Source organism: Pangasianodon hypophthalmus, chromosome 5, assembly GCF_027358585.1.
Source record: "Pangasianodon hypophthalmus isolate fPanHyp1 chromosome 5, fPanHyp1.pri, whole genome shotgun sequence".
Taxonomy (NCBI): Eukaryota; Metazoa; Chordata; class Actinopteri; order Siluriformes; family Pangasiidae; genus Pangasianodon; species Pangasianodon hypophthalmus.
The window spans coordinates 20,155,625-20,167,229 of record NC_069714.1 but is presented as its reverse complement, the minus strand read 5'-3'; the positions used below and the strand labels follow the sequence as shown (position 1 = coordinate 20,167,229).

The window sequence follows — 11,605 nt, the reverse complement described above, 5'->3', positions numbered from 1 at the left end:
AGGTAGATGTATACATGTGTACAACATGAATGTTATATACAAATAGAAATATAAAAAGAGATAACAGACAATATATTATCATAGGGTCTGACTAGATGTTTAAAAAATAGTCCATGAATAAATCGTTCTTAACTGGTTTTTGCTACAGTCACCGTAAACCTAAATCTAGAATGTCTTGATGACTAAGGGGAATTACTTTCATGGACAGAAGTGTGAAAATTGTTAGTGCAGCAGTTTTTAGAAAATTGTGGAGCTAAAAGTCTCACTAAAAGAGTCTGACAGGGAAATTAGGAGTTAGTCTGAGTTAATGTATCAGGAGTGTATCATGTTCCAAAATGCAAACACAGGCCATGCATTTAATCACAGGAAAAGGTTGGACTGGGTATAAGACTGGGAACATTTCCATTTTTTCTGTGCTTTTTCTGTTGTGTAATTTTTTTTTATCTTGACTGCGAAATGAATTAATTTATTATTCAGTATAGAAAAATATATGGGCTTTGAGACACTGCGAGACCATGGAGGGCTGAACACAAACACCTGGAGATGGCAGATGTGGGGAACGTGCTCTTTATTTTCTTTAAAGTGAGGGAAGTGAGGTGAAGGTGAGGGAGCGTGGGTCTGGCGAAGCTCTGTGGGGGTAGTGTTGTCTCAGGGCTTGGCGCGGCGAGCTGGCGGCAGCGGCGAGACAGGGGCGGCACTGTGGACGCTCTCAGATGGCATGGAGGTTGGTGTGCAGAGACAGAGGCTCTTCCCCTCCGCTTACATCGGCTTCTGGCAAGAACACAGAAACAAACGTTAGTAAGATCATTAATCTCACCTACCTTGCCGAGAGAGCAGCTGCTGGCTCCTTTTATAGCTCCCCGTCTTCTCCCAGAGGGTGAATTGGAGCCGCGGCACTCATTGGCCACTAGACGTGCGTTATTTCATCGCTCCGCCCCACAGCCACGCGCACTCCAGCTGTCCAAAACAAAGGGGGGCTGAAATGGCGCTGCCCTTTCAGCACCGAGCTGTCAGTCATGTGAGGAATGTTTTCCATGCGTGGACTGTCAGCCCGCCGTCACAGCTTCTAAACTGATTCTGTGTGACTTCAAATTCTGCATTCAGCAAAACATTTTCTTTTAGCTCTTTAGATTTAATGACAGACATTTAGTTGAGATTTAATGACAAACATTTAGTTGCTCTAAACCGCTTGATTAACTGAATCAGGTGTTTAAATAATTAAAAACTTCTCGATGGAAGAGACTGCTACCAAAAAAGAAGGTGGAAGGCTTTTCTTGTATAATACATTAGAGTTAGTTAGAGCACATCACTAGAAACACTTATTTTGGTTGAGCTAGATGTCAGTAAATATCTTGTTTTGGTAATTGGCAAATTCACTTAAATCACTGCTTATCTCCATATTTTTGGTCTGTAATGTCTAATAGTGTGTATAATCAGTGTGATTTCTCATGGTATACTGCTTATTGCAGAGGTGATCTTGGCTACACGATAATTAATATGATTGTTAATTATGTGATACAATAGATTAATTACATAGGTTAATTAGTGATAAAGTGCCGGGTTCGATTCCTGGGCAGGGAACCAACCCAGCCGCTGGGAGTGTACTCTCAGTGCCGGTCCCAAGTCCGGATAAAATGGAAGAGTTATGTCAGAAAGGTCCGGCATAAAACCTGTGCCAAATCAAACATGCGGACCATGGCAACCCCTAACAAGAGCAGATGAAAGCAGAACAACAACAATTAGTGATAAAGTGATCTCTTATTTAGATATTGAACTTACCATGGTGGTGATTATTACTCTTCTCAGGTTAGAGTGGATCAAAATGAGGTGCGTCACCTGACATCAGGTAACTGGGAAGTGACAGAGATTCTGGCCTACGATGAAAGCTCCCAGACCATGTGAGTCATTTTATAATCAGTCATATCACACACTCCTATATTAATACATAAATATTAGGGGTGTAACAATACACAATTCACAACAACACACAAATTCAAATTTCATACAATACAATACAATGGCATCTCGAAATCATACATATTCGATGCAGCAACAATAATTATGTTTTTATTGATTAACACATTCGACATTATTAAAGTACAATAAATGAAACTTAATGACAGCCTTTGCATGATCCATTCTGACTCTTAGCAGTATATAATGAAACAAAATCTGTACATTAGAATGTAGCAAGATTAAACATAGCTAGCTTTCACATCTGTAGCCCCAGATGTGTTTTTGAATCCTGTGTTCTCCACTACCAAATATGAACTTCCCAATCGCTAATAAAATATGTGCACACGGGATATGGGAAGGATGTCCTTCTACCTTGGAATTTTGTTGTAGAAAAAACAGGAGGAATTATTTTAAAAAAACTCAAAAAATAAATAATGAACTTCCACTTTGTTTGTCCCCAAATTATAGCCTGGTGTTTTTATTACTAGCAAAGCAGCAGTTTGAAAGATAAGGTGAAAATAATGTGGCAGCACTTTCTACGAAGCCCATATTCATAAATTATAACTGTGCTTATAAATTTTTTGTTATAGGCAATGATTCCTTTTAAGCATTTTTATAAACTATAATGTTACCTCTTAGAGCTCTAATAATGTGCTAATTCCTTAATAATGTATTATAATATTGTGACATGAGTATCACTATTCATTATAATACATGTGGGTTACTGCACAAACTACATAATTATTAAGCAACTGTAATATTTCTTAATCATTCTAAAAATATTATAAACAAACTGTCATCATTGAATGCATCAAGCAGTGTGAATAAGCTAAATTATTTCTCATTATAGCTGGGTTATAAGATACTGATTTATGAATATGGGCTTCACCAAAAGTGTTACCATTTAGGCTTCAACAAGGTCTGTGAAAATACTGTGACTTTTCCATGAGCACTGGCATGTTTTTACCCGACAGATATTTCTTAAGCACTGAAGGATCCTCAAGAAGACGACAGCTCTTCAGGTCTGGATCTTTTACACGTTCCTTGCAGTCTACACAATGCTAGTACTAATTTAAATTTAAATTTAAATGGCTTTCGGTTTGGGGTTATGGTGGCTTAGTGCTTAGCACTGTTGCCTTGCAGCTCTGGGGTTGGGGTTTGAATCCTGAAACTCTTTGTGTGTGGAGTTTGTACGCTCTCGCGTGCTTCAGGGGTTTATTCCAGTTTCCTACCATAGTCCAAGGACATGTGATGTAGGTTGATTGGCATTTCCAAATTGGCCATAGTCTGCGATTGTCCATCCAGGGTGTCCCCTGCCTTGTGCCCTGAGTTCCCTGGGATAGACTCCAGGCTCCTCCGTGACCCTGTGTAGGATAAGTGGTATGGAAAATGGATGGATGGATTGCAGTTTGGATTGACTGCTGTACAATATCATTTGCCTAACACTCAAAGCAATCTTTACAGTTTTTTTATGTTAACGTACTTCCTCTCTGGGCTTGTTGAGCTTAGTTGGTGGTGATAACATAAAAATGAAGGCTTTGGTTGGTTCTGTGTTCAGTGTGTCCACAGTTGGTCTGTTCCCACGGCGATGCCTGACCTGTGACCTGAACAAAGCCCATTGCACTTTCTTTAGTGCTGACCTCAGTCCAACACAGCAGCACGTTATACTGCACTGTAAAGGTACAGCTCTCACATCTACGTATAAAAACTCACTTAAGACAGTGTGTAATAGTTAACTGTAAGATTTAGAGTGTTAATAATGTATTATCATGATACATTTTAGTGCTACCCTTTTTGGATGCCATTATTGCATTTTCCTGGTTTCATCCTTTAAATCATCCACAATCCTCAGCACAATCCTCTGCACATTTCTCGGCTAGTTGCTTGTGTGCTGAAAATTTATGTGATTCATTGATGGAGAAAGCTGCGGCTGTTTTTAAATGGAGATTACTGAACGTCTGTGAGTAACCATGATTATCTTGAGGTTACAGGGCATTATATGGATGAAAATTGGAAACTGCACTCACATGCTCTGATGTAATGAAAACAGAAGTGAAGCACTTTGGTGAAGCACGAGCCGAGAAAAGACATTAGGCATGCTTAGCACAGATTGTGCAAGGAACATGATTGCAGCAGTGAAATGTCTGCCTTTTGAAACACCTGCCCTGGATCTCACACAGTATCCAGTGCTTTATAAGCATCTCTTGAAAAAATATGTAGGTTAAGTAGGAGAAGTACATAGTATCAGTGGTATATACTGTATAATGGTACATCTAAAATAACCCTCAACACAGTATTGAAAATTTAATGCAAAAATGCTTAGGGTCCAATTTAAGCTAATAAGAATTTTGATTAACTGTTATTAACTATACAAAGACACTATTCATTATGGTTAATTATTTTATTCATTTCATAGCCCTAATAATCTTACTAATAACGACTCAGTGCTGATATCCCTTCTCAGAGTGTACATATAGAGCAAGGATGGTCCACATTTTTATCTCAGGGGCCACATTAAGTTCTAAATACTGAGTTGAGGTCTACATACTGTATTTTATTTATGTACTATTATATGTACCACTGATACAATGTACTTCTCCTACTAAACCCTATAAATATATACACTTGAATACATGAGTTTTTTGATGGTATATAATACAAACCACATACTGGTATATGTAACTAGCTCAACTACTTGCATTGATTCAATGCAGTATTGTAGTGTGAGTTAATTCAGTGGTGGAGGTGGTTGAATCAGTGCAAGCTAGTTGAGCTAGTTGTGGTGGCTCAGTGTGTTAAGATCAGAGGGTCATGTTTTCAAATCGCTGCACTGCCAAAGTCAAACGGTTGGGTCGGGTCCTTAAACTAGACCCTTAACCTTCAACTCAGTTGTATCCTGCATTGAATGTAAGTCATCTTTTTAAAAAGCATCAGCCAAATGAGCAAATGTTCTGTGTATGATATTACAATACTTTACTGTAAAAATGTTTTACAGTTGTTTACTGTAAATTATAGTACTTTGCTGGCAACCCTGCTGTAAAAAAAAGTCATATTTTTTACAGTGTAGCTTAAAAAATACCCATGGAGAAATATGCATCATGCTCACATTGCACATGTCCGTTGTAAAAGGTGATATTAACAAGGGAGAGTCTTGGAAATGCACACATAATACTCATGCTTGTGATTATACCATGTCGGGCATATGGTCTTACATTACGCTTAGGCTTAATTGAGATATTGCCTTAGCCTTATTGTGACACACATGCACACATGCACACAGAAACACAGATAACTTTCATCTGCGTTATTGATTTGTAATAGTCTAACCCAGGTTTCTTTGATGTTTTATCTGTCCTGTTTAGGGCCTGGAGCCCCCACAGTGATCGTCCACACACTCAACACAGCCAGTGAGTGTTTGTTTACAACATATTCATTCCACACTCCATGTAGACATCACACACGTGCACACACACACACACACACACACACACACACACACATGCACACACTAATTCCTCACTTACATTTCCTTCAAGCAGTGTTAAACTGGATAGTGGTTAATTTACCACCTCCTGTGTATTAAGTATCTGCAGCATGACCTTTATGTTTGTTGTAAATGCAAATACACTTTCTGACAGGTTATGTGTGAAAGGTATTTTCGTGAGCAACAACTACAGTGTAACTATTTCTGTGGTGATTTTCAGATGTAATCAGTGAGTTGTAATGTAGCATATGTCATTGCCACGTGAAGAGCAGTGCTGCTCCGTTAATAAGATGTAAAGTAGTAGCATCTTTAGGTTTTCAATAAAGCCACTTCAGTACCCATCCTACACTGGATGTAATGTTGTTATGGCAGTTGTTGTTATGATTAAATGTGGCAATGGGGCCTCTGTAAACCTCAGATAACTCACTTTTATGGGCTTTCCCTCTTGGAGGCGAATTCCTGCAGTGAATATATGGTTGGGAGACATCTACTAAATCACACTGTAACTCACAGTGAGTGGCCATGCTGCGGTTATAGAGGTTTTAATTTAAAAAAAAAAAAAGTCACCTGTTTTGGTTTTTAACCATGTGTCTGTGTGCCCAGATTATTTTATTCTGGAGAATAACTCTCTCCTCAAAGCTGCTCTGAGATACAAGAGAATCCAGATCACTGAGTATAAAACCCTACAGACTGACCGCTTTGGTAAATATCTCTTCACATATGTTCATTTCACAGTTAGCAGACAACTTTTCATTTTATAACATTTGTGTAATACATTTAGGAAACCATATAACGTTTTTGCTAAAACATTTTTAAATGTAGACAGGAACATTTATGTAACTTTCTAGATCAATAAGCAGGCATCAATCATGTAAACCTCATAATGCTTTTTTCGAAAGTGTTTTTTCGTTCTTTCTTGTTTTTCCAGACCTTCCTCTAAAGATTTCCTTCCCGCCAGACTTCTCTGACTCACGCCATTATGGACTACTGCTGATAATGTAAGCATTTTGCTGCTGTAAAAGCAGTTCACCCATGGTTTTGAAAGAAAAGTTATGCCTCTATTTTAAAAGATAAAATTACCAATGTCCTGTTTTATTTTTCAAAAAGAAATGGAAATGCAAACTTCTGAAACACACACACACACACACACACACATCAACTGTCCAGTTTGGGTGATCCTGTGCCCACTGACAGGAGTGGAACTCCATGTGGTCTTCTGCTGTTGTAGCCTGTGGACCTTAAGGTTCAACATGAGATGCTTTTCTGCTCACCATGGTTATAAAGAGTGATTATTTATGTTACTGTAGCCTTCCTGTCAGCTTGAACCAGTCTGACCATTCTCCTCTGATCTCTTTCTTCAATAAGCGTTTCTGCCCACAAAACTCCCACTCACTGGATTTTTTTTTTCTCACTGGATTTCACACACACCATTCTGTGTAAACTCTAGAGACTGTTGTGTGTGAAATTCCCAGGAGATCAGCAGTTTCTGATATACTCAAACCAGCCCATCTGGCACCAACAACTATGCCACGGTCTGACTCACTGAGATCAATTTTTTTCTGCATTCTGATGTTTGATGTGAACATTAACTGAAGTTTTTGTACTGCTGTTACATGATTGGCTGATTGGATAATTGCCTGAAAGACCAGGTGTATAGAGGCTGGTGAGTGCATACGTTACCAGTCAAAACAAAGTCAAAACACACTATAATGAAAATACAGACATATTTGTACAGTACATATATTACATACAAGAAATTGAAATTTGTTTTTAAGGCAGATGTAAATAGTTAATGCCAATGCGCTCTCTGGGGTGAAACTCCCTCATGAAGCTAGTTCAGAAGATGCCAAGTGTGTGCAAAGCTTCAGCAGGAATACTGTGTAGAATTTAAAATATAAAATACTTTTGATAAGTCTAACACTTTTTTTTTTGGTTACCGCATAATTCAATATGTGTTATTTTCTTAGTGTTAAAATAAAAATAGTAGAAAAGAGTGAAAATGAAGAAAACCCTTCTATTGTTTACTGATGTTTTTTTTTTCTTTTGTTGCTTGTGACAATAAGGGAGCATTTGTTTTCTTCATTTTGGGTGTGTAAACCTTTGCACCTGACTTTTAATCATAGACATCCTAACTCTCATTACACTAGATGTGGTGTTAAAGAAGGGGTTAAGATATAATATTATTGCTCATTTAGGACTGATAGGATAGAAGTGGAGATGAGGACCCGTGAGACTTGAGAAGAGAGAGATGGGGAAACAGAGAGAGGCATCTCGTAATGATCATTACCATGCTGTGCTTTTACATTAAGAGCTATTGTGATGAGTGAAAGAGGAACACAGCTGCAGGTAATTTTGTATTTATACATGAACACCTTCTCCTAAGGAAGGATCTGCTGTCTGCATTAGTATCAGCACACACAGTAAGATGATATTTATCCACTTACACTGATTGTGTTAAACGCTGTAATCATAGTGCTGAAAGATGGTAAACTCTTAATACACTCTTCAAAGTCTTTTGTGGATTTTAATTTGTTTGCCTCAACGAAAACAACCCAAGACTTCTCTTGAGGTGCTAATTAAGTATTTTCTGCACTTTTAGCATCCACTGTGACTTTAGAGTTCACCTTTTACAACATTATTGATATCAAATGGTTATGGTGCCATCTGTTCATGCTTTCAATTTCTTTGCTTTTGGAATTAGCCTAAAAACATGAAGCCCCCAGCCATATGGGGCAGCCGTGGTGCAGTGAGAGTCTGGTCCTGGGCAAACAACACAGCAGCTCAACTTATGTTGCAGTATGACTGAAAAATGAAGACATCATTTATCACTGTCTGGCTATTCAGTCATACCAAAAAGGACACCTTCTTAATGCAGTTTATTCTAGAGTGTGGGCTTGGGGAATTTGTGTGTGTGTGCTTTCTTGCAATCATTATTTTTACCTACTTTCAAGATACTAGCAGTGATCAGATATACACAGTTTGAGCATTTTAGACCTTGGATGTGTGGATATAAAATAATTAATTTAATTTAATAAATAGAAAATAATGAATTCATCAGTAAAAATACTCATTTTGGGCAGCAATGGGAAGCGATTCAATGTCACTGCTACAGAGTCCCCAGTTTGATCCTTTACTGTTTGTGTGGAGTTTTGCATGTTCTTATATTTGAATGTAAATTTCCTCTAGGTGTGAATGAGTGTGTGAATGTGTGTGTGATGGATTGGTCTCCCATTTAGCATGTATACCCACCTCACACCGTGTTCCTAGGATAGGCTCTAGATCCACCGCAGCCCTGACCAGGATTGTGAGAAGCGCTTACTGAAGATGAATAAATGAAAACTAATTTTATTTTTTTTATTTTTTATTTTTTCTCAATCAATGTTCCTTAAATGGGACCTACGAGGCTGACTGACCTTTGATCCATATCATCCCTGAGACCTCACATCTTGCTCTGTGTGTTACAGAGACAGCGTTCCCGGTGGTCAGCAGGTGGATGACCAGTACTCAGTAGACTGGGACTCTGTTCTGGTGAGCTCAGACAATGTGATTGTGGCTCGTCTGGATGGCAGAGGCAGCGGCTTCCAGGGACAAAAGATTCTACAGGAAGTGCACAAGCGTCTGGGAGTGGTGGAGCTCCAGGATCAACTTGCTGCTCTAGAGTAAGTCATTCATACTCTTTATTGAATTTGATTCACTTCATTATTGGCTGATTGTGTGAAGAACAGAAATCTTATTATGTGTCAATCCTGTGCTGACATGAGGCTTGTTGTTTGCAGATACCTGATGAAATTTCCATACATAGATCAGAACAGGATAGGAGTGTTTGGCCGGGTAAGACCTAAGTTTTACTACCGCATCTAATTTATTAACTTCATAGGGACCTTGTAAATACTATTATTAAAATATTGCATAGAATAGAAGGAGACGAAGTAGCTGTGTAATCAAGCTAACCTCTGTCTTTCACATCTGTAGTGTGTAATTACCATGGAGAAAAAAGTTTAATACATTTCTCTGCACTCAAAAGTCTAAGGGCACATGTTTGGTACTCTATGTAAGGAATGAAACATCACGGGGTGTGCTGTTATTCCACTTACACAGCAATTTGTGTATTGTACTTTTTATCAGTTTATAATTACATTTAGTGTTGTAATGCATTAGAATGAGAGCATTAATATAACCATGTGTTTTGCCTTGCAGCCAGAACTACTTCAAGAGCTGCTTTTATTGAAAATTAATCAACAACCTCCAACCAGTCAGATTTGAGAATTCATCAGAAGTTTATTGATTCCAATGATACATGTCTTAGGATGAAAGAGACATGAACATTAATTCCAGTTACTTTCTTGATGATTCTGAGTTATCCATGTATCACATATTCTATACACATAGTCTTTCCTCTAAAAATAGTCCTATCTCTGAAAGGAGGAATTATACAGATTTGGTGCCTAATTTACAAATAGCTTTGAATACAGAATTTAAGAAAGCATTCTACAAAAAAATTGTTTCACATAAACATTATGGCAGCTGCCCATAGACTTCCATTAGAAGCGACTTTCAAGCGCATGAGTTTTCTGCTCTTTTCTAAATACAGGGAAACATGCCAAAATTTTTGTGGTGATAATACATGAATAGAAATTAATTCCTTTTTATTTGTGCTACAGATACAATACAGAGGCAGTAGATAAAGAATAGATTAAGCATCCTCTTTTTAGTAAGAGTGCATGATCTATGGCATCACTGTGTGTTTGTGTGTATTTTTTGTATTTGACTACAGGGTTATGGAGGATATGTGACACTCCTGCTGGTGAAGTCCACTGAGAGTTTGTTTAAATGCGCTGTAGCCATGTCCCCAGTCACTGACTGGACTTTACATGGTAAAGCTTACATCATCTGAACTTTCTCTAAATCTAACCTTTAGCTTTTGGCCAATACCTTCTTACTATATTAGGTTTACGATATTAGGTTTCTATGATGTTTATTAGCTCAGTTAGGTGTATCTCTCTCTCTCTCTCTCTCTCACCACAGCCTCTGCATTCTCAGAGCGCTACCTAGGAGTTCCTTTACAGGATGACAGCAGATACCAGGTGGGTTCGTAACTTTCTATACTCAAGCCAACAGCATTCATTTGCTTGCCTGTCATTGTTGTGCTCTAGAGCATTATAAATTTGCTATATATGTTAAGCTGTTTTAAAATACCTGTCTGTTCTCCAGTCCTCCAGCGTGCTACAGAATGTGCAGGGCTTTAGAGACCAAACTCTGATGCTTGTACATGGAACTGCAGATGGTGAGAGAGAGAGAGAGAGAGAGAGAGAGAGAATTGGTTGGTTGGAAATGATGTTATACTGAGATTTTTCCTCTCCTGTGTTTATTTCCTCCAAGCAAATATTCACTTCCAACACTCAGCTGAACTCATTAAGAACCTGGTGAAGATCGGAGCCAACTATACACTGCAGGTACTGAAGGAACAGTAAATGCAACAAATACTACAACATTTAGTGTCATATTTAGGGTTGGACCATTCAAAAGGTACATCAATAAACAAATAAACACATGAGGGAAAAAATCCTCATTCAGAATTCTGTTAAGAGAAAGTTTAACATGATTTTCTGGGCTGCCCATTGAGATTATTAAAACTATCTCTGTGCAGATAACACATACATCTTTGGGGTTTGTCTAGCTCACCCTTTTTAAAACAGGAACTTGTGGATCATATTTGACGAGTGAGAACTGCAACAGGACAGATGCCGTTCTATAAAATCAGCCTGTAAAATAACCCTTGATGTCACATTAGTACAAAACACACCCCAGTAATAATGAAGAAATGGTAAAAGCCCATTTTTTTTCTCATGATTGAAGCATGCATTATTGGCATGTGGATTCCACTTTGTGCACTCAATTCAGTGCTCTTTGCCTTCTCTTTTAATGACACACTACATGCTTATGCCACTGATCCTCATGCACCTTTATAGATATTATTTTCATTCAGTACAGAAAGTGTCAGTCTTATGGATTAAAATTGTTGGGATTGTTTGGAGTTACAGTAAAAGTGCATTTCTTTATTTAATAACTTTTTATTTTTTATAGTTTCTTGTGTGCAAATGCATTATCTAGAACATGAATTTAAAGAGGAAATATTGTGCTTAAAAAATTGTCTGAAATTGGTGC

At 38.0% G+C, this 11,605-nt stretch overlaps 1 protein-coding gene across 2 annotated transcripts in view; it reads left to right on the top strand.

Annotated features, from left to right (window-relative positions):
* Window positions 1-11,605, top strand: part of LOC113525964 (inactive dipeptidyl peptidase 10) — a 90,075-nt gene that overhangs the window by 75,019 nt on the left and 3,451 nt on the right. For both annotated transcript variants that reach the window (XM_026912665.3, XM_026912666.3), the window contains exons 14-25: window positions 1,807-1,898; window positions 2,931-2,978; window positions 3,515-3,636; window positions 5,319-5,363; window positions 6,044-6,142; window positions 6,369-6,438; window positions 8,905-9,099; window positions 9,217-9,271; window positions 10,215-10,314; window positions 10,466-10,524; window positions 10,652-10,724; window positions 10,820-10,893. In XM_026912665.3, the coding sequence (XP_026768466.1) occupies window positions 1,807-1,898; window positions 2,931-2,978; window positions 3,515-3,636; window positions 5,319-5,363; window positions 6,044-6,142; window positions 6,369-6,438; window positions 8,905-9,099; window positions 9,217-9,271; window positions 10,215-10,314; window positions 10,466-10,524; window positions 10,652-10,724; window positions 10,820-10,893 (1,032 nt within the window). The remainder of the gene's footprint in view (window positions 1-1,806; window positions 1,899-2,930; window positions 2,979-3,514; window positions 3,637-5,318; window positions 5,364-6,043; window positions 6,143-6,368; window positions 6,439-8,904; window positions 9,100-9,216; window positions 9,272-10,214; window positions 10,315-10,465; window positions 10,525-10,651; window positions 10,725-10,819; window positions 10,894-11,605) is intronic.